This window comes from Acipenser ruthenus, chromosome 6, assembly GCF_902713425.1.
Source record: "Acipenser ruthenus chromosome 6, fAciRut3.2 maternal haplotype, whole genome shotgun sequence".
Lineage (NCBI taxonomy): Eukaryota > Metazoa > Chordata > Actinopteri > Acipenseriformes > Acipenseridae > Acipenser > Acipenser ruthenus.
The window spans coordinates 27,300,322-27,325,235 of record NC_081194.1 but is presented as its reverse complement, the minus strand read 5'-3'; the positions used below and the strand labels follow the sequence as shown (position 1 = coordinate 27,325,235).

The following is a 24,914-nucleotide window of genomic DNA, read 5'->3' as shown; positions in this document are numbered from 1 at the left end:
TTGCAAAAACAAAGTCAACTATCAGGATGATCGTTGCAATTGTAAATATCTATATATTTTTTAAATTGTAGAGAGCAGACATGTATAGTATTGTTCAGTATTTGCAAGGCATGCAGTGTCACGTGAGGTGATGTATTTAGAATTGTGTTATGTGCATTCCTTAGCACAAGCTTTTGAGGCTTTTATTATAGGCCATTGTTTATGGCCTCTGAGTAGTTGGAGTTGTTTTTAAGAATCTCTAGCCCAAATTTAATGTAGCTTTGTATTAACATCTGTTACACAAAGTTTTTCAACATGTTGTGCATGTATATTAGGAAATGAATGGATATCAGTCTTGAATCTGTTTTTAGATTTTCTAACAAGATTGATATGGTGCTTCTGGATATTGCATACTTTTCAAAGTTGCCATTTTGTTTATCAAAAAGTGAAAGTGTTTATATATATAAAATCTCAGTGGAAAAGTTCACAGGATTTTGCCTTGTTGTTTTTCAATGCCTTGGTGCGTTGGTTTTCTGAATAGCCAAAATAAAGTTCAGTAATTATGAAGAAAGATCATTGGTCAAAAATCAAAGTTATCTGACCCCTGTCCAAGACTTTCCAAGATATTGGGGTCTTTTGTTGCAGATCTTTATATTGCAGCCCTGGAATGTATTAATATAAAGTCAAAGAGCAACTGTATTTATAACTCGCATTGCTGAGATCAGTGGTCCTCAATGGTGTGTGTGAGGGCAAAGTTGTGTCCATAATGCCAACTAACATGATCTGTAATACAGCAATCCTGATGTAGTAGCAGGATAAATAAAGCCATTACAATCCACTACTATCTGCTCTCTGTCTCTTCTTTTGCACCATTTGAAAAATACAGATTTTAATGCCATTTTTTAATACATGTTGGAATAAGCAGGTGGTACCAAAAGAGAAAAATGATCTTGCTCTTGACAAAATAACTGTTTACTTTAAATGCTTTCTGGGTAATTTATGTACGTTTACCAAGTCTACCCAATCTGGTCAGAATTCAGTTGGATTATCATAGACACAGAAATTAATATAGCAATGTTTAGTTTGCAAGTGCTATGTCTGCAACAAGCATTTCACGTAAGCAATATAACTGTAAAATACATCTGCACGAATATAGAAGAAACCTTTAATTGGTCCACATGAATTGTTTTTGTCTGATGTAATTAAATATGACTTTAAAATGGAAATGACTGACTTGCTCAGATTGTGTTTTAAAAAAGAGAAAGCATTTTGCAAGTCCTCTGCTTATGTCTTTTCTATACTGAAGTGTATCCAGGTGATTCAAACTAAACTATTGTTAGAGAGTTTCAAGATTATGTAGCTCCCAGGGTAACTGTACCACAGGATAATGGCCACCTTTTTGTAGCATGATTGTCTAGATGATCCATTAAGTTTTTGAGTGCCAGTATATCTTCATTACTAAAAAAAAAAAGTATAAAAAGTAGGGGCCAAGTTGGGGCGTGCTCATTTCTGTGTTGCTTTTTCATAACTTGTATTCTTTTGGGATTTAACTTTAGAGTTATACAAACAAACAATGCAGTGGTTACAGTATTGAAAACACCTAAGTCACATCCATTAGCCCAAACAATCCCATCTTTGCTAATGACAGTAAAGCTCTCTAAATAAACTGAAAACTGTGAAAGACATAACAACAATCTCCAATATAGCAACATACTAAATAATAACACCCATGATGTTTACAGTTTTTTTTAAATTATTATTTGTTTGAAAATCACTTTTTTTCTGTACATTTTTTCTTATAAGAGATCTATGGCACCCACGTGTAAGGAGAACATTCTAGTTAAAACCTGCATGTCTCAAAGATTAGTTCCAGTGATGTAAAACGTGGTATGCGTTAAAAGTATGTGATTTTTGGATAACGTGTTTTGGCATTCATGCACTGGCACGCAAGGCAAGATTGTATGGTTTTGTGGTGCCTTCCCCACCTTATTTTCAATCTAAATTTAAAAAAATGAATTCTAACCACAACAACAATTTGGTTCAGCCCGATATATGCTTAAAAAAAATATTAATAAATACTTCACATTCAATCCTGTATGTAACTAATTTTAGAAAAATAAACGTTTCAGTAAACTGTTTAAGAATATATAATTGTAATTGTTTTCTATACTGGAACGTACAGTATCTAGGTGATTCAAACTAAACGACTGTTAGAGTGAGAGTTTAAGGTTCTGTAGTTCCAAGCGCAACTGTAGCATGGATAATGGCCACCCTTTCATAGCATTATTGTCTGAAATGATCCATTAAGTTTTTGAGTGTCAGTATATCATCATTCTAGGACGTCTTTTTTGCACAAAAAGAAACCACAAATAGCAAGGCAGCTACATTTAGTGGCCTGTTTAATGAATACGTTTACTGCCACTAATTGGGGTCTTTGAGTACCAAAGATTTAGAAAATCAAACACCTAACAGCGAGTCTCTTCAGTATACTCCTGTCTGTGAAAATGAGGTTCCTATTTTAATGATTTTAACAACAGTGATAGTTACTGTTTAGTTACCCCTAATGAAGTAAATAATAATAATAATAATAAAAATCCCCCCTTACAATTAAAGATAAAAAAGTCAATACTGAAAGATTTTGGATAAGAAAGTGCTGTGTTTTAAATTTAGGTCTGATAAAACCTGCAAGGATGACACATTACTTGAGGTACTTTATTTCAGTGTGGAAAGATATGACGTTGCACCAATACTCTTCTGACATATTATAGTAATAAGATTGACTTTCATCCAGCCCTAAAAGTATTATGCAATAGAGTTAAATTATTCACTAGAGGAAATCCAAATACTATGGAAAATCCATTAAAATGGCATGGTTGACGTCATTTCTACACCAGCTTTAAATATACACACCGAATGACTTGGTAACAAATTGGAATGTTACATAAAAACTGGAAGACGCTACACAAGTCAATCCTCACGACTTTTCTTACACTGACATTTTGTTAAATTAAATAATAACATGTTAAGATTTATAATGCATATGTGAGGCATAAATGTAATGTAAAGTCTTTCAGTGTTATATGTGCTGTATTGAATTTAACATTTAATGACATCTGGGCATCAATTATTTGATCAACCATGCCAACTTTAAAATAGTCCATATTATTTATCATTCTATTTCATGATCTTAACTATCTTAACAACAGTACATTTGCCTACTTACGTAGAAGTGACCTTGAAAGGACCTTTATATTTAGCAAATAATGTTGTCTCATTCCGCTGCACTGCTCTTTTCAGTACATCTACTGCACCATTATTGTATTCTTTAGAATGCCATCAAGTGTACATTGACAGAAACTTGAAAGATCATAGTAAGTCCATGAACTGTGTGTTTAGTCAAAAGGATATGGAGACACTGTGTACATCATACCAAAATAGCCTCGTATTTTACAGTTTACTGTAGGTGCAAGCAGCGGTAACTGTTTTCTAAATTTCTTACTTACTACTAAGAACAATACCAATCATGAAATATAAATCTCTACACAAATCAAAAACATTGTTTATTATTGTGAAATATAATTCCTTAAGACATGATAATTCATACATATTCTATTTCAGGTGAACATATTTAGAAAAATAAAATTAAACTGTATTGGCATTGGACAACCATTCATTATTGCGTGGTGCACAACCACCACTTTCGATAACCTTCGTTTCCGGCTTATGTATTTTTACAAAATAACACAGAAATCTATGAGGTTCTGCACATTCTCATCCATATAAAGAAAACCCAGGCTAATCAACATCCCTTTGGGCATGTTGTGTAAGAGTCTGTCTTTCCTAATATGTCGAAAACACAAACCCAAGGCCGAATGCAGGGTTGCTGAGATCAGGTCTATTCTGGTACAGATGGGTTATGTACCGCTGATAGGGGAGTATTATTAAGGCAGTCTGCTCATCAGTCACAATTAGAAACAACACTAAAAACTATTTTGGGGCTGTTCCTATGCAGAGAACTTGGCCTGATATCAGTAATACCACTTCTACACCAGTAGGTAATTAGGGCTGCAAGGCTGCAAAAAATATGGGACAATATGCCAAAGTCAATATGATACATGGGTTTTTCCATAAGTGCAAATAATGTGTAACTCCAATTGGCTGCCAGTAGTTATTTTAGTTGTATTTGTGTGGCTTTTAAAATTGGATTATCTTTTTGTCTTAAAGGATTAATATACTTCATTTGCTTGTTAATTGAGGTCAAGCAAAGGACAAGAGTCTGTAAAATGGGAATTGTCCTTTAAAGTGTCTGTTAAATGTTGTAGATTATTATAGATTTGCCGAAATTGTCTATTGCTGCATTTTTTTTCTTCTATTTTATCAAATCCTATGCAGGCCAATTAAGGTAATTTTTGCATACTTTGCATCCATTTTGTAATATGATGGCTTTCTTTAAATGATATAATCTAATATTCATCTCATCTCACAATGCTAAACAGCATACTGAAGACTGAAGGGGCAGGATTTCCAAAAGTTTGTAAGTGATAACTCCATTGTTAATCAAGAAATCGGCATGTAGCACTGATGTTGGCATTTTCAAGCGGTCATTATGCCTATCTCGTTATTAAATAATTGTCCTAATGTGATTTCCGAAATTATGTTGATTTACGAAATAATGTTAATATCTTAATGAGCAGTGCTTTGTTTGCGTGGGAATTTAAAAGGAAATCTGTGTTGTCATCATTTATCAGGAGTTAATTTGCACTTGGAAAAAGAGGGTTTTAATTAACAAAAGAATATATAACTCACCTTAAAACAAACATTTAACAGACCGCGTCTGTGACGCCAAAGATACAGACAGAGAGCACAGGACCAGAGTTAATTTCTTACTGACTACCTCGATAATTCAATATTTGTAGTTATGAAAATATTTTAGCCTTTTCTATACTTGTGGTTATGAATGTGATTTTAACCATTTGTAACCTTACGGCATGTTTGTTGTATTGCTAAAATTATGTACTGTTATTTGCACCCAGTATAATGTTACTACCAAAAAATTATCAATGCAACTGTAGCCTATTTGAATTCTGCATATGTATTATATGACAGCTGTAGATTTTATTTGAAACTGAACTCTTGGTATAGAAAATTGCATATTAGATTTTACAATAAAGTTTCCTTATATGATTGTGGATTTGCAATGCGTCTTTGGCTTTTAACACCTGTGTCTTATCCACACAAGAACGAAGAACAGACGTCAAGGACACACAGTGATGCACTAGGAATGTGATCGAGATCATTGACGTGAATTTTGCCTAGACGTATTTGTAATGTTGTCAGACTCCCCCCAAACTTTGTGTATTTATCGCGGAGGCGAGCAAAGAGTAACAGAGAAAATGCATGATTAGAGGAATTCACCGAACAATTAATTATAAACAAATTCTGTATTGGGTTGGGGAGTTCTATTGTAATTTTAAAAGCTTAATAAATATAATGAAGTGTTACATACATGGTATAGATGTATAATAACCAACTACAAACACCAATGGGACTTGAAACATATGTATTTATATATAGCTGGTGTTCCGCGTTTTTGGTTTTTACCTTTAAAAAATAAAATCCAGGAGTTTATTTTATATATATTAAAATAGGGATAAATCAGTAAAGAAAACTGTTTTTAATTACACCGGTAAAAATTGCTGGTGGGGGAAATCTCAGTATACACACTTTACATGTCGAATATGATGCGTAGCAGTTCTGGTTTCTGATTAATAGTGTCCCTGGCATGTATGATAAAGCAGAATCTGCAACATTTTCTAAAGTTAGCTGGTACTTTGCAAATATTTGGGCAATCGCTGTGCTGATGAAAATAGTATCTACAGAAGGTATGAACATGATATCAGCACAAAACAAGCCAGGTTTATTCGCCTTGAAATCATAAAAAGAAAATTGACAGAACTGGGTGGTGCAAGCCATCGGGATTGCTTGTCTCTCTGTTCACTTTATTGTTTTAGTTTAATGTGCCACTTATTTTTCAGTATATTCTTTTATTGTTAGTGTGAACATGTACCTCAATGCAGCAGTATTTGCAGTGCTATGTATCCTCTGCTTCATCTGACCCACTTTTGCTATTTTTGCTTTTTGTATAATTTGGAACGTTTTCTTTTGAATATTCATAAACTGATTTACGTTTTCTCCCCATTCCTCATCCACTAAAAATATTAAATTTTCATGCAAGTATTTCAATTTAGGTTTTGATCAAGCTAGTAGTTACTACACCCAGCAATTGCCACAATAATCAAATGATTGGCCAACATAATCAGGTGATAATGTGTTTAAGTGACAGAGAACCACATTTGAATGTTATTTGATCCTCTGACGTCTAAACGTCTGCTGTGTCCTAGGATACAGTGTAGGGCTGCTTATTACAATGTCAGAGTCAAAACAGCATTTAAATTAAAATATTGTGTATCTCATAGAAAATAGTGCTGGGGAAATACTGAATAATAGACAAAAACTGGGTATAAATCAGTTAAAACCAATGTCCAGTTAAAAACAAAAAAGCAGAACACTATAGCCTACAATCGTACATACTAAAACATATACAAAAGTAGATCATAAGAAAATAAATTCCAGCTAATATACATAGATGGCTTATGGTATGTTTTTCTTTTTAACTACAAAAGATTGCAAAATGCATGTTAAAAGAGTTGTATATAGTAAGCTGTGGCAAAATATTCCCCCGAATGAGGGTAAATGACTAATGGGGTTTCATTTTATTTATTTTTTAATCCATGCACACGCCAGATAATCGTAAATCAGCATTTTATATGTGAAGTGTTCTAAATGAATGCACATTCTGCATGACAAAATGCAGAATTTTAAATTAAGTTTAGAAATTATACACAAAATAGATATTTCCATTATTTTTTATTTCCATTTTGCTGCTGCTCGTTGGTGCGAGAGCCATCTCCCTGTACGCCAGTAGTTTCCATAACGCAAATTATGCTTCCATTCATTTTTCTTGATCTTGTTAACATACATTTTGATTAATGAGTTATCCTTATCAAGTCGTTGAGACAGGAAGTGATGGACATGATCGGTGATAATTAAGCTTTTTAACGAGAAATGCGTTCATTAACAACCTCATCAACTCAATTTCAAAGCATTAACACATTGATTTAATTAACACATTTTGTTTGAAAATCACTTGCTGCTAAAGTTCTTGTTACTATACCACGAGTTCAATACAATAACACTGGTTTTTGAAAATCCTGGCCAAGATGTTTAAAGATGGCACTCACATTAAAATTAAGAGGCAAGCTAGGAAAAGGGAACTTAATGAGCAAAATTGCTCACAAGTTGGCTTACTGCAAATATACACTATGGTAGTTCCATTAAAGATTAAACAACTTCCATAGTAAATATTTAATTTTTGGCTGTCACTTTTCTTCTGCCTGTAGGAAACTGTGGGGTCAGGTTTGGTTACCTGTAAGCGAAGTGAATTTATAAAGCTGTGACAGGATAAATGGGCTTCACTGGTCAATATGGAAATAAAGTCTAAACTAAAATATTATTATTGTTATTATTAATTAGTCATTTAGTACATACTTTTATCCAAAATGACTTACAGAGAGTAGGGGGTGAACTATGAATCACAACTGCTGCAGTCACTTACAATAGGACCTCGGTTTTATGTCTCATCCGAAGGATCAACTACTAAGCGATAAGGTACTTCTGAAAATGGTGTTATGTTAATGATTGGTAAAAAAAAAAATGTTTTAAAGTCTTGTTTATGACTCCAATAAGGACTCAGACGACCAAGCATACCAGTAAGATTGTGTTCCCAGTAGGCATGAACTACAGATCTGAGGTACTGTAGTACATGTGCCTTCCTTGTATCACTTTCAAAAAGTAATGTACTTAAATATTTCAAATAACTTTATAGAAAACATGTGGAAAAATAATACATATAAAAATAAAAAGTGTATATCATTTGGAAAACAAGTGATAGAAACTTAAATTCAGTGCATACCTGCTGTTTGTTTTTTCTTTGGTAGTTATGCTTCTCCTCAGTCCTTTTAAATAGATTTTTCATATTTGTTATAAACAATATACAGTTGGTTGGATTTAAGAATGCACTTACATGATGCAACACACATTCTAAGAACTACAGTGTAAGATGTATAAATGAAAATACCAACGTCCATTTAAATTAATATGGAGACCGAGAAGGTTTTTGCTAGCACCTCACATTATAAAATGTGCAGCTGCATTAAACCCAAGATGTTTTAGCATCTTAATGGAAGGGCTATGAAAGTAATAAGTTCCCTGTATAAAGTAATGTGTGGACTACACAGTATTTAACTATATGTACTTTGGAGTTGTTTAAAACACACTACTAAGGTACAAATAATTTGAACATGCCTTGGGAAACAGTTACTCATTTAAAACAAAATGTCTAGTCAAGCACAGGTAGACAAGACACTCACTAGTGCTTCTTGACTAATAGCAAAAACAAAGCTGCAGAGAATGAATTATTGCAGGCCACTAACTGTAAAAGGGTAGCAGTATTCTTAAAGGATAAGAAAAGAGCCCCATCTTACAAAAGAGGGTGCAAGTACATTATGAGGCATAAGGGTGGCACACTAATGGAACACTAAGGCACACAAGTGATGATACAAAAAAACAAACAAAAAACTAAAAAAAAAAACAGTAAAACAAACAGCAAGGGTTATATTTACAAAGCATTCATCTCCCTAAAAATGCCAATATTACAGAATTAGCAAGAAACAACTAAGATGCATACCGGAGCTCCTAAATTAAGTATTTGAAGCTTTTTAACATCCGTGTTTTACTTTTAGGGGGAAAAATATCATGGTGGTATAGTATATGCTTTGTAAACCCAAACTGTGTTAAACTATTTTCTTGATTTCAATTGGTAGCAACACATTTGACTAACTTTTATAACCTAAGAATAATTATTTTGACTTCTGTTACTCTGCTCTAAAACACATTTTCTCCAACACAGGAAAATGTTTAAATAAAATAAGGAAAGGTGAGTGAATGCCAAAAATAATGTATGCTTTATGTGTGGCAGAAGACTAACTTTTTGGACATACACAGACAAATACCAATGATAAGGTTTCTTTTTTATATAGAATAAACAAAATGAAATTATACAGACAACAGTAACACACCAATATGTTGTGCCAAAATATTTAAATCTTTTTTTGTTTACATTCTGATAAACATTTGCACCAAGGTTAATGGCACTTTAACCAGATTGAGAAAAAAAAAAACACAGAACAAAAAGAAAGAAAATGGCTTTCTTGTAAATAATCACTGAGCCGGCAATATTAACACTCTATTTACACTTTATGTCCAGCTCCAATTGTTTTCCACTCAATTTATTGCACAATAAGCCACTGAGGGCATACAATGGTCATTACCCCAATAGTTATCCCAATATTACCCCCATAGAAAAATAGAACAACATAAACACACCAAATAAACAAGTCTTTCTTAAACATCTCTGTAGAGTTCTATGGCATTATTTGGCTGCCTTCTTTGCACCAACTTGCAGTTGTGGTCTTTTGAAACCATAAGGAAACACATAGTTCCCTCATTCAAGAATTTTGATGTGTATTTATTCATTTTTTTTTTTAAATTATTTTATCAGGACTTCTCAGTTTGAATTTTTCCTGTCTATGAACCTGCATAGACGGCCTCAATCAAAACATTGCAGTCCTTCTTTCAATGCATGTTGTACTCCTGTTTTGCCGCCAGTTCAAACAAAAAAATCCCCTCTCTCACGCATTTTAATCCAGAGAACACATGCTCTTTTTTCAGTATTCTTTGTACTGTTGCTGTAATCATCTTCTGAAGCACCAAAAGTATATGAAAGATGGCCATAGCAGCACCTTCTTTCAATGATTCTTTGAAACCAGATCAATAAGTGAAGTGGCCCCTTTAGACGACAGTCTCTACCCCAATGAGCTTTGGTGTGAGGATTCGGGGAGTTATGCCATTGTTCAGATCTTCCTCAAACTCCAAAAGTTGCCCCATAAAGTTAAGGTTAGGAGATATAATTGGTCTCCTTGTTTTAACAAATTTATAGGCATCCGTCATGGTCATCCGTGTGTGCTTCATCAAGTACGCTATCACAATTGTGGCGGAACGAGACACACCAGCTTGACAATGAATAAGGAGCCCCTTGCCACTCTGATGTGCTTCCTCTAAAAAAGATAAAAGGACAAAAAAAAACATGTTTACATTCCTCCTTTTTAATTTTGAAAGGCAAGATTAGCTAAAAATGGTGTGTTTGCCTTTACTATGAATCACCAAGCAGTTCAGTGTTACTCTCTATACTGTACAAACACATGTGGCTGGTTGTTGTTTAGCCACATATTTGACAGTTGAGGTAATGGTTCATTCAAAACTAGCTTTATTTTACAGTTTGATTAAGAGCTAATATAATTAATATTCCTCATTAAAAACCACAGATATGCCATTTTATTTACTGTCCACCTACAAACGACTGCTTCAACAGGTTGCTGTCTGTAACAATTTTTCATGACAATTGAGAGAAATACTTTACCTAATAACTTTAAAAAGCAGATTAACAACTGTAATCTGAATAGTATTGACTCTGTTGCAGAAGTTTCCAAAGAGCTACCCTTATTATTTATTTTTGTTTTTGATAACAAGGTACTCTAGTTTGATAAGATCTGGGGCCTGTTTCTATGTACACATGCAAATGCGTATCTGGCAGATATTGTAAGCTGCAACTACGAAAAAAGTTGCATTTCCATATACCAACACTCACACCACTCGTTCGTAAAACCATTCGTAATTTATCACCACCAAAATTTGTCATCGCATAAATATGAAAGGCCAATCTCACCTAGTTCTCGCGTTTTTTGCGTATGGTTGCTAAACAAATGGAGTCTCTGTATATCTATGACACAGAGCGAGAGAATTACAAAGACTTAGAACCTCAGCGCACATAAATTAGTAACAGACAGGCGCGTAAAATCTTTGACAAGCTATCTAATGAGGAAATAATTGCAAAATACCGTTTAAAGAGGGACGACATCCAGGAACTTTTTACCTTACACGGCCGCCAAGTTTTGCAAACAGTAGGTCCTTGTGGCGTTCCACTTCTTTGAGTAAAACAAATAAACTCGCTTTGCCATATGCTTTCTTTTAGACGACGCCTTAGCCATTGCTCACCAACAGTTAGAACCACCGATTCTCCTACTTCAACCCACAATGGCCCTTAATTATTGGCATCCTCATATAATGTCTTACAAAATGTGTTGCGGGTGTGCAGGTTGTTGCCTGTCATTGCAGTCCATTCATTGATAGTTTAATTAATAAACAGTTTTAAGTTTAGAAATCTATAAGAAGAAATACTCTACTCAAGTAATCGACCTTTATTATACCTATAATTCTACTATGTGAATTATAAATTATTTGTATACAAAATGCAAAACAAATTGTTCAAATGGTTTTGTTACTGTTAAGTGCAATTATAATAAATGACAAGATAATTAAGCAATTTCCTATAGAATGATTTTTTACAGTATATTCTCACCATTTTGCACATTCATTTTCACGTATAGAATGAGCGAGGTATCCGAGGCTACCTTCCGTATATCGATTCGAAAGCAAATTCAATTCATATGGAATACAGAAACGCGTGATAAGTGTTCATAATTGGAGGTGATAACTTGTCGTAAGACCTTTCGTATTTCCACTTACGCATTCGGGATATAGAAACAGGCCCCAGCTTTCTAGTAAACTGTTTTTTGTTCATTTTTCCATTAGAGTTCAGGCAAAGCCAACCTACACTATACAAATTACAAATATATTTGTAATGTCACTTACCAATAAATTCAAAGGCCTCCTCAAAGTACTGCCTGAGATTCTGTTTGTTGCTATCAGTGGCGGGTAGCCTCTTGTAATTGAAGATGCCTTTGTCATAGTGGAAAAGTGGCAGGTGGGTGGTGACGTTAATAATGTATGCGATGTTCATCTTCTGCACCTTCTCCAAGTCCTGAGCGTCATGCTCGTTTCCGAGATAGAGGAACGGCAATATCGGGGTCAATTCAGCGTTCTCTACGTCAGGAGTGGTTGGGAGGGAGTGAGATACTGCGGCGGACGCACCTCCTGAATCCAGGCACTCTTGGAGCTGGAGGGAGTGGTCACAGAGGTTTTCGTGATTCTGCCTGAAACTGCTGAGCCCACCTAAAACAATTAGAAGGAACAGAAAAGTCAGCTGACAGAATTTTGTAAAACAAACTCTGTGTGACAGTCAAGTTGATACAATATTGTGCGAAAGTGCAATTAATACAGACATAGGCCCCAGGTTCCAATGCTAGTGCAGACATTTAGAATTTGTAACTTTGGAAAAGTCTGGAAATTAAATAACATCACCCCTCTGTGTAAAGTTTTATGATTTTTATAGTATTTATTGTAGATGCATTGTGAAAAACTGAAGTCTATGCAGTGAAATGCAGAAACACTTGTAAAATAAATGATTGATGCCTGTTGCCCTTAGACTTTCATAAATTTCCCATTGGGGGGAAAAAAAGAACAACCTTTCACTTTATTATCTTGCCATCTTCCTGACTCACGTTCTCAAAATAACAAAACTATTAAAAACACATTTAATAATCTATTTCCGGTTAACATTTTTGTTTCTTTATTTTATAAACTTTAAGACTTGCAATCAATGAACAAACGTATTTATAGGTAAGTTAGGGAACTGACACTAGTGGAGTATTTTTAATAATTTGTAAGTAGATTGAGTATTCTTTTATCACTTTTATCAAAATAGTAAATATATATTTTTACTGTGACATTTCGACTTAAATGAAAATTCAGTTTTTCCCTGGTAAGTTATGTTGTTGTACTCATGCATAAAATGTGATTCAACTTTTCAGTTCCAGAATATGACTTACTCACCATAAATTACTAAGCTTTGAAATTAACCCCCTACATTTGTTATCCAGTACATTAAGAACAAAGTAGACTAGACACAAACACTTGAAGTGTCAGGATAGTGCCTGCTTTGTCCTCCAAATGCACACCAAAATATGCATAACAATTACATAGTGGCTGAAAAGCTGACATTGTCTGATTATTTTCAGTTAGTCAAATGCAGGCCCAAACCACCTGTTACCATTACATCAACCGCCCCACCCCCATCCCCACCCCTGCCAGTACACAGTTGTACTGAAGGGCCTTTAAACAAAGTAGCAGTTCATGTATTGTTCACACCACAAGAGCCGATGTCATGCCAAGTGATGTCATTATGTGTCTCCACTACATCCCCATGGTAACAGGGCAGGTGGGGAGCCTTGTAACGGCCGTGAAAGGAGGTGCAAATGGTACACTCAGAACCTCCATATAAACAAATGTACTAGTTATCATTCTAAAGCTTTTCTCAATGGCTCTGGCACAATGTGGGACTAGTGTAACTTTATCTTATTTACCTTAAACATTCTGAGTGATTGACAAAACTTGTGACCCCCCAAAAAAATATAAAAATTGATGTCAGCATGAATACTACCAGTCTTCAACCTATTCTAAATGCAGATAATCTTGAGACAGAGCTAAGTTAGGATAATGTTCATACATGATTAATTTGCACAAATAAGGGACTACAGAAATGTTACCAGCCACTAAGTTCTCTATGCAAACATAGGGGGGGGGGGGGGGGGGGGAGCAATAGACCAGACAATATTATATATATATACATATATATATATATATATATATTATATATATATATATATATGTATATATGTTTATTTAGCAGGCACCTTTATCCAAAGCGACTTAAGCCTGCTGCACACATCTAGGGGCTTGTGATTTGTGACCTACTGGAGATCAACGCACCGGTTACTTCTGTTTTGCGCAGTAAGAAAATATACGCTGCCAGTAGATTGATAATAAAAAGGTAAACTGATCATTTACCTTTGATTAGTAAACGCCTAAAAAAACGATTCAAATGTGCACATATCTGGTATTTTTTTTAATTCGGGACACTGAGAAATTCAAGACTAATGTATTTTTCCCTGTGGAACTAAAGCTGTCAATATTCCACCATCTTGTATGACAAGTTACATGACAAGCTACGTCACTTAAACCTGCTTCATCATTGATTGACACTCTTATGACTAATAGGTCTCAGTCAGTCTTGGTCGGCAACAGCCGCACACAGACAGACTGATCACATCTGAACGAAACTGCATCTGAAAAAGATTCAACATGTTCAATCTTCAAATCTGAAGACATCTTGACTGAAATCGGCATAATCTTGGTTTTAAGTGCACGCACACAGATACGATTCATCCAAACTCTGTACGGCCAGTTGAGATGAGATGAGTCGGGACGGCTTGAGTCGGGCTGTGTGCGGCAGGCTTTACAGGGACTAGGGTGTGTGAACTATGCATCAGCTGCAGAGTCACTTACAATTACGTCTCACCTGAAAGACGGAGCACAAGGAGGTTAAGTGACTTGCTCAGCGTCACAATGAGTTAGTGGCTGAGGTGGGATTTGAACCGGGGACCTCCTAGTTACAAGCCCTTTTCTTTAACCACTAGACCACACAGCCTCCTATATATATTATTTCCTGGTTAAGCTGTTTACCTTATAGGTAAAATGCTCAATTAACAGATTCTGAAAGTATTATTGGAATATTAATTTGTAGGCTTGTACTATTATTTTGCAACATAATGTAGGAAGAACATGGGCGGGAAATGGATCCTTAAGATCACACTGAAGCATTTACAGCAATTGTACCACCCAGGGTTGTTTAGGAAGCAGAGTTCCCCACTGAAGATTTTGTTATAGGGATTGGCTTCACTATGCTTGATGACAAAAACAAAAGTCAGTTTGGAAAGTACCTAATTCTTATGAGAGTACAGCTTTTGTTTCGGTTTATATCATCAAGTTCCTGTGATCTTTTGCATATTACCATATCTCAGGGGGTGTAATGTTGTTGCTAAAGTCAGTTTATAATGACTTCACCAAGTGTTGCAGCAAAAGACAGTTGGGCAGCTAGTCTTAATTTAGCTGCCCTTCTCTCTATAGCATTTCACTGCTGAGGCAATTCAGGACATGCCAAATGTCTAAACGTTGTGTGCATGATTGATTGTGTACATTGAAACTTGCCACATTCTGTAACAGGAAAACTCTTCCAATGTGTCTGTTCTTGGTCAACTACCTAAAAATGAAGTTATCAACAAGGCACTGCCCAGTTACATTGAATGGCAAATGTTTACTTTTTAAATGATATTTTCTAATAATGTGGACATTTCTGTTAATGACACAGTGATTATGTGTTTTAATTTAAGGGACATTTGTGCAAAAGAAAAATAATTATATAAGTGCTCCGTCTTTCGGGTGAGACGTAGTTGTAAGTGACTCTGCAGCTGATGCATAGTTCACACACCCTAGTCTCTGTAAGTCGCCTTGGATAAAGGCGTCTACTAAATAAACAAATATATATATATAGACACACACACACACACACACACACACACACTCATAAACTTATACATTTCCCAAATCACCATTCCCCACTGGAAAAAAAAAAAAAAAAAAAAAAAAGTTGAATTGGGTCTCAATTTCTCACAAACATTCACATTAAAAAATGTTTGACTTCTGTTGGCAGAAACAAACTGTAAAACCATGTTTCCTTGTTAGTGCTTCAGCAAACCCAAGTCACATGTCTGCTAGCTTGGCTGTTAGTCAGAACATTTCTATCAGTATCAATGACTTCATTTATGTGTTCTGAAAACACCAGCTTGTAAAATAGCTCCTGCTAAGTAAGATGGTTCATTTTCTTTTGCAAGAGTAATGCAAACAGTTTAAGTAGACCGTAACATTTACTTATTTACTTTGCATCGATCAACACACCCAGAACTGTAGAATCAAATGCAAAGCTTTAACAATTCTGGATGAATTTTACAACATCTGATATATAATTACAAATAAAGTTTTTTTCTTGGAAACACTGTTGAAGGATCATTGGTCAGGCTGTGAATCTGAAGGAAAATGAAGACCAAAGAGCATTCTACAGAAGTTAGAGATAAAGTAATACAAATGCATAGATTAGGGAAAGGGTACAAAATAATATCCAAGTGTTTGGATACACCAGTGAGCACAGTTGGATCAATAATCGGGAAGTGGAAGCTGCATCACACCACCCAGGCACTGCCAAGAAAAGGCCGTCCCTCAAAATTCAGCGCTCAGACAAGAAGAAGCCACAGAGAGGCCAACAATCACTTTGAAGGAGCTACAGAGTTCAGTGGCTGGGAGGGGAGTAATAGTGCACCAGTCAACCATATCAAGAGCTCTGCATAACACTGGCCTGTATGGGAGGGTGGCAAGAAAGAAGCCGTTACTCAAAAAGTACCATCTGAAAGCACGTCTGGAGTTTGCCAGAAAGCATGAGAGTTACCCAGCTGCGATGTAGGAAAAGGTTTTGTGGTCAGATGAGACCAAGATAGAGCTTTTTGGCCAAAACTCAAAGCGCTATGTGTGGCGCAAACCTAACACTGCCCATGCCTCAAGACACACCATCCCTACAGTGAAGTATGGTGGTGGCAGCATCATGCTGTGGGGATGCTTCTCATCAGCAGGGACTGGGCATCTTGTTAAAACTGAAGGAAGAATGGATGGAGCAAAATACAGGGAAATACTGCAAGAGAACCTGCTTCTGTCCGCTAAAAAACTGAAGCTTGGGAGGAAATTCACCTTTTAGCAGGACAATGATCCCAAGTACAAGGCCAAAGCAACACTGGAGTGGCTCAAGAACAAAAAGGTGAATGTCCTACAGTGGCCCAGTCAAAGTCCTGATCTCAATCCCATTGAGAATCTGTGGCACTATTTGAAAATTGCGGTTCACAAGCGTCGTCCAACCAACCTGAACAACCTGGAGCAAATCTGCCAAGAAGAATGGGCCAAAATCACTCTGACACTGTGTGCAAAGCTGGTACATACTTACCCCAAAAGACTTAAAGCTGTTATTGCAGCGAAAGGTGGCTCTACCAAATATTAATGTGTGGGGGTTGAATACTTATGCAAGCAAGATATTTCAGTTTTGTTATTTTTCTTAAAAATATTTCCCAACATCAATGTCACCTTACAATAATTGATTTTGAGTTTCAGTGTTTTAAAATAAAATATCAAAACAGAACGAAATTTCAATGTATCATTTGTAATTCAGTAATATGAGAGAATTGGTCAGGGGTCTGAAAACTTTTGCAAGGCACTGTGTATATATATATATATATATATATATATATATATATATATATATATATATATATATATATATATATATATATATATATATAATATACATACAGTGCTCCCTCACTATAACGCGGGTCTCATGGGACACACAATATGTGCGTTATAACCGAAGAGCGTTATAAACAGGGCATGGGGTGGGGGGCAACGTGGGACACATAACACACATCTGACTAAAATACAAAATAAAATAACTCCCTCTCTATTAGGGGTGTAAATCATTTAGCGTTTAAACGTTTAAACGCTAGTAGTGTCAAACATTTTTAATTGTGCTTAATCGTTTAAACTTTGTCAAAAATGTGCAGGTCAAATATTAAGAAGCGGCTGACTGCAAATAACGGCTACTCGGTGCTGTGTTACTCACCTTTGTCACGTGGCATCATTGTCATTGGTTATTTACCTCCCAATGTCCAGCATGCTTTTGGTCACGTGACTAGTCTGTTTCTACTGAAGGTTGATCTAGCGTGGAGTAGGTGGGGCCGAGACATGCAAGCGAAATGTTAGGAAATGCAATAAAGTTCGGGTTGCAAACATAACAAGGTTGATTATTGAGACGATCGCAAATGGCATGCATGCAACCAATTTCAATTGTGGAGGATATCGGATTCAACTTTAATGTCTTTTGTTGAGCCAGATTACAGAAGGCTGTGTTGATTTTTTATTTATTTTTTGCTATTCTGGAATGAGCGAGTTAATATGTTTTTTATTATTTTTTTTTTTTTTATTTCTTCCATTTTATGTATTTTGTGGTCTTCTTTTTTTTTCTACTGCTGCCAGTCAGATGAGTACAAACTATTGCTATTAGTAAATTATTATTATTTAGTAATTTATTTGATTTAATTTAGTTAATTTTATTTAAATTAATAAAGATGAGTCATTTTGGCATTTAAATGAAAGTAAGACTTACGATTTAAAAGCCCATTTAGTGGTTTCACAGAAAAGAAAAAAACGTAAATGAAACCAATTTTACTATTAATGCGTTTCTCAGTTGTGACTGAAATACACGAATGGATTAACAAGTTTCAATTGCATTTAATGAGAGTAAAAAAGCCAATGTAAAATACCTATTTATAGACATATATGCTGTAATTTATAGAAAGCTATTTATTTTTAAAATGCTCAGAGCCCTTGCAGCTATGCGCTTCCCCCAAGATGGCCGACTTCCGGTTTTCTCCTGCAGTCGAGACCGCACATCGAGGGGGACGCATACTACCCCCCTTTACACAGCGTCTTTTCAAAGTGTTTTTATTTTAACATTTAAACTATACATTTAAGTTTAAGTTTACTAAATTAAACAGAATCTAGCACCCCTACTCTCTGTGCACGTATAGTGAAGCAAAAATGTAACTTTTCATGAATTAACCATGCATAAAGCACCATGTAATCAATGTTTCTCACTCACTTGTGGATCATTTTAATTAGCAGTTTTTAATGGCTAAACGGCGGTCGAGAGTTCAGTTCGAAGCGACAGACAAGCAAACCATGTGTGAGAAGGAGCACGGGTCTGGCGAGGGGATGAGGGAATGGGCTCGCCCCAGGTTCGGCTGCTGGAGCGGGGCTGAAGCGAAGCTGAAGCGTATCGTCTCCCGGAGAAAGCTGCAGCTCCTCTCGCAGCAAAAAAGTAAATACATTAGGAAAGATAACCACGTAATAGGTCTAATATTTATTTAGTTATAAAACGAATGCTGAATAAGATGTCTGTGTTATAAAGTGCCAGCGCAGCTTTTCTTCAGTTCAGATACTGTATCAAAAGGAGACAGAAACGTTAGCCTGAAAAGTTTTTTACAGTTTGAACACCACTTGTGCTGTATTTACTGTATAAATATTGCATGAATCACTAGTATAGGGAATTGGGGGACATGCTGTATGAGCGTTATATCCGAGGCGTGTTATAATCGAGAGCCTTATAGCGAGGGAGCACTGTAAAAATCAATGTGTTCCATGTTAAGACCAAATAATGAAATCCTCCTGTTTAAGTATTAAACCCCATTGCTATTAGTTAGCCAACTGAAAAAGACTTGTTTGACTAATTGTATTACTGTACCTATGTTTCTCTATAGTACAACTGCATATCTTATCATTGAATTTATGGAAGAACCGAAATTTATCAGCAGACTAAAACATAACAGTACAAGCTGGCAGCATCCTTAACGTATGAGATGCTGTCCAAATCGGGCATTACCACCAAGTTGTTATAATTTCTGAAGGACAGTGATCTGCAATCCTAGATAGCTACATTTAGTCAAACAAGGCTCCCCATTAATCATGCATACTTGTAGAATAAAAATAAATAAATTCATCAAATGCATTTGATGTAGGGATTTGTGATCAAACATTAGGGAATATTACAGAGCAAACTCTGCGTATGAACCATTGACACTTCCAAAGCAACCTTGGCGGATGTGTGACATTTTCTTAGTTTTTTTTATTCTCAGTTAGAAATGTAATTCGTCAAGTTTTTGCTTTGCTGATGGCCACATTGTTTTTCCTTGCAGGCAAAATAACTTAAAGTGTCTCCTTTCAATCTCTCCTGCATACACACGTACAACAGATTAGCAATCTGCTGCCTCAGCAATAATGTGGACATTGCAGCATGTTGTGTTTAGCTGGGTTGAATGAAGAACGAGAGACTGGGAAATGTGTGTTGGCATTTAGAGGAATGGTTGTGAATGCATGTACAATATATAAATAAGAAATGAATAAGAATGCATAAATTCATCTAGATGAAAACACTTTTTTTGTATATTAAAGTTCTGTTAACTACATAAATCAGATCCTTACATACAATGGTTAAGAACCTTGCTTTGGGGCCTTTAAGGTTTACCAGTTCACACCCAACTTCCAGCAGTTTAAAACTACCAATACTAGAACTGTAAAATTCTAAACAATTTGCAGTTTTCAGTACATGAGCATACTACCTACTGTTTAAATAACCTATTTGTTTTGATTAGTCAGAGATATTATAATTCTGTAAATAATGTTTACAGAACAAGTATGCCATCTTTAATATAACTGGTTTAGACACACAACCTAAAACAGTTTGCAGACATACCCTTAGGGTTCAGCCACAAGGATTGAAAATAAATTGAGATACATCCTTTAGTCTTTCATTTAAACCATCCTTCTAAGAGCCCGCAGTTTCTTCCATATTTGCTCCGATATATCAAAATATTAAGTGTTTTCTTTGATTACTTTGCCTTTGCAAGATGAAGGACGCTGCCCTTTATAACTTACTAAATATTAATATGGTATGCAATTATTCTGTGGGTTGGAGGTCATTACCAAAAGTTAAATTATTATTTGAAAACTTCCTGTATCTGCAAAAAAATATATATCTATATATCTACCTACTTGGTAATCATCCTGAACATAATCCTATAGGCCTCTTTGTGAGCTTGAGTCAGTTTACACTTCATTAATAACTATTCACCATTACATCCCACGTTACCCATAAACTGTATCCAATTCTGATTTTATTTTGTCTGAGTGAACCTGATTGGGCTGCTATTGGAGGAAATTCACATTTAAATTATACATCTAAAAGACATCTAAGTTTACAACCCCAGCTAGTCAATTAGCACTCTATAATAACCAGCAGAAAACATTGTACATAAATCTAAATTTTGCTAATGAAAAGAAAAAAGATCTCAATTAATGATGACAAATTATTTTTCTGTTACAGATGTTTCTGTTACACAACCTTTTATCTTAGAATTCAAGTTACCAATATATTTATGTTGACATAAATATGCATAGCATTAGCTAGGGTCTATATTAAACATTCAATACATGAAAAGTCTATTATATTCTATAATTATTCCTTAAATAATATTTGTAATAGCTATCTGATTAAGTGAAAAATGTGTTTATGCTAGCAGTATCAAACTCTCTCTGTCAGTAATGGCTGAAAATAAAAACAGTAATCGAATGCTAGCACCAAGGCCTAAAATGATCTGATCATATTCTCCCAACGTGACACTGCACCAATTAAAGCTCCAATGTGCCTGCCACTCAGCACCAAAGATGGAGAAAATGACACTTAAATTAGAGGTAGCAACACAGACTGCTAAGATAGGACACACTGTTTACAAACATTAACCAGGCAATGGACAGGAGCAATAAATTATACAGTTCAAGATTATATTACAGGGAATGCTAAATAAAGCTAAATCATACACCCACACTTTTTTTTTTGTCTAAACCAGTAAGTTGTGTTTATGATTTCCAATTGAGATAATTGAAATATCCCTAAAAGGCATTCATTTTCAACTTCCACTTGTCCTAAAGAAAACTAGTAAACTCAAACCCCAGATCCACACCAGATAACATGTATGCTAAACCAATCCACAGAAATAGATTGATGGATTTCTAATATAGTAACAGTATAAAAAGAAAAGGAGCACATTGTGTGTCATTTGCTTTCATACTAGGTACAATAGTATACTATTAAAAGAAATCATTTGGTTTGGTCTGAATAATATTCTCTCTTTGAGACATCTGTGCTAAAGGCATTTGTCATTGTTGTGTTATAATTACTGATCCTAAAAACCATGAATAACCTGGAATTCCATGCTGGCATTTGCAGTGCTTTCAAAAAATCATCGTCTGGTTTTATGCATTACTTTTACTGCGCACAAATCAAGTTAAAAAAGATGTACCTTTTAAAACAAGGGGGTCCTTGCCTTCTCTTCTCAGTGACTCCAGCACCACATGTAGAGGCTGGGAGGGCATCACCCTGGTTGGGTCATTGGTATTCTCATCATAGACAATAATTTCTTTGGAAAAAATCCTTTTGAAGGAGTCCTTGCCTTCCCTGCAGGAGATCAAGTCCAAAACAGTAATTTTTCCTTGCTGAAGCCTCCTCCTGCTGATTTTATCAGAGCAGTTGATGTGAACAGCCCCTTGAATGTGGCTCTTATTGTACTCCATGAACGGTCTACAGTCAATAATGACGGGACCAGGCATTGGCTGGTGACCCTTGGAGCATTTGGTTATCCTTTTGGCCAGTTCACTGGGATAGATGATCCGGACAGCAGACAGCTGTTTAGCAGGACCAGAAGTTTGACTTCCAATCCCACCAGGTGTACTTAGCGCATCATTATTGTTGACCATTTGGTTGGTGGGACCAACAGCAGAGACTCCTGAGGTCAAGTTTGGGCTACTCGCGCTGACCTGGCTTTGGGTCTGACTGTCCTTTTCGTAAGTTGCCACAGTGCAGCAACTGGCGCTGCTGCATCCACAAGACAACGAGCGCGTAGAGCCGTTGGATGAGGGCATATAAATGAGATTAGTAGCCCTGATTTTCACTACAGTTGTGCTAATGACAGTTGTACGAGTAGCAGTGACAGAATCAAGGTAGCTAGTGTCCAAGCAAAGTTTGAGTTCCTGAGGTCTGACTGGCCTTGGCAGCGCCACCACTATTCTGTCGTCTAGGGGAGATGGAGGCATGGGGAAGCTGAAAGCTGTCAATCTATGAAGAACTCAAGATTCAAATCTAGAAGTAAAAACAGAATTCAATGGCACTTAAGTTTTTTTATGATTGAAACAAGGCTGCAACAATAAATTACAGATACCATGTGGATATTATTTTTAAAAATTGATTTACTGGTTCTTCTAACCATTTTATATACCTGCAAAAATTAGAGCACTCAATCAGAAAGAAAGAAAGAAAGAAAAACAAACATTCTAGTTTATTAGTACACTAATTGCAAAAGCTAAAGGGATAACACCACTTCAATGAATACTAAACTCATAACAAGTCACAGCAGTTAAAATATATTGGAGGGCTGTCAATTTGAACAGCAGACGCCTATACAACTGAGGTAAGTATTTATTTTCTAAGCAGATCCATACATTTTTAAAATAGGAAGCAAAACAGTTCTCATGTGAACATTACAAGAGGAAAGTCCCAGCTGAGCAGCCTCATGGCTATGCATAAGTTACAGAAAACAGCCAGTATTTTACACTGCAGTATCATATCATACCTAAAATGCTGCATCTTTTTGAGTGTCTAGCTCCATGTCTAGCTATTTCTTGATTAAAATAAATACACAACATCTCAACGCAGATGTGTACGACCTCGATTATTAAATACACCCATACATTACTTGCGTAAATCAGATTGTGAAGAACACGTACACAAACGATGTGCGAGACTGCGTGCATGCGAACGTGCAAAGAATAAATGTTATTTTTTTATTAAATGAATAAGCTGTAAATCCTCACGCCACAAAGACAAGAATCAAGATACACTTAATAAAATAATCTGCACAAGAATAACATTACTGTGACTATAACATATAAATCATTATTAAAGACGAACACTTAATTCATATTCATATTCATATATATATATACACACACACACTTTGTAATTTTGCTATAAACATGACTTTCAGATATTTACAGTTTACCTTACGCAGCGAAAGATAGATAGCTTCAAAGGATATCATCAACTTATTAACAACTGACATGAAAACCTGCAGGTACCGTGGGTAACTAGCGAATACTGATTTAAACCACCTAAGAACGCACATAATGTATTTACCTAACTAGTAATCTCAGAAATATCACTTTAACACAAAACCGTCTAGAAACGACATAGCACTTCTATCAAGGAAAGCGCCATTATCTTATATGCACTTTTGATTTTCCCACAATAAATTTGAATAATAAAAAAGTTAACTTACATTTATTGAAAGCAGTTTACACCTCTCGCGTTTGTAGGCAGTTTTAACACAACTGCTACATACGTTCAAAACCTCATTCGCCCTGTCCCATTGACATGAAGCTGCAACATTTTTACTTTCTTCTGCTTTGCTCTCCGTAATGTAATATACAAGAGGGTCAACCAACCTACAGAATGCCCCTTTTCCGATTGACAAAGACAGAAGCCAATCAGAACCCTCATTAATATTAACATGAAAAAAGTGAAAGCCAACCAAGAATGAACGGGTGGAGTTTGTGGGGTGTAAAGTCAGTTTGCTGAGGATAGTTTATTGAACAATGCTCTGGGTCCCGTGTGAGAGAGCAGAGGTGATGTCATTGGCAACCAATCAAAAGGCTCCAAAGGCGGACAAGCCAGAGCGAAGCAGCTGCTCTCTATTTACATATCAACTGAAAAGCCTAGCGGGGACAGTAAGCTTGGTCCGTTCAATACAAGGGTATTGGGTAGTTGTACATTGTAAAACGTGCTTTCCTGCTTTGTACGAACTGTCCCCGCACCAAACCCCGACGTGTCAAAAACAGAGGACCTGAACAAAAGAACAGGAACAGCTCGATTGACATATGGTTGTATCAAGGTTTAATGTTTCAAAATGTACAATATTTGAACTTTTTTTTTTTGTTTGCTGCAGCTGCTACTGTACATAGTGATATGTTCAGTGTTTTGGACATTATGTTCTTCAAAAATACTTCATGCAAATGATCTAATATTGTGTTACATGATACACCCTACATGTACTGCTGAAAACACTGCAGCATTTGCACACATTTTTTTTATACATATATTCTTAAAATAAAGGAGAAAAAACTGAAATGCCGAAGCAAGGCAAATAGTTTGTGTGTATGGCAGTACTTCCGCCTTGATATGAAGCGATGTTCCAGTT

General features: G+C 35.7%; 1 protein-coding gene across 1 annotated transcript; it reads right to left on the bottom strand.

Annotated features, from left to right (window-relative positions):
• Positions 1-9,116: 9,116 nt before the first annotated feature.
• LOC117410800 (dual specificity protein phosphatase 10-like) lies at positions 9,117-24,275 on the bottom strand. Its single transcript, XM_034017632.3, has 4 exons — positions 23,997-24,275; positions 21,966-22,801; positions 11,869-12,228; positions 9,117-10,214 (listed from the first exon to the last, which is right to left on the bottom strand). Exons 2-4 carry the CDS (start codon positions 22,753-22,755, stop codon positions 9,949-9,951), a joined length of 1,416 nt encoding a protein of 471 aa, XP_033873523.1. The 5' UTR covers positions 22,756-22,801; positions 23,997-24,275; the 3' UTR covers positions 9,117-9,948.
• Positions 24,276-24,914: the final 639 nt, after the last annotated feature.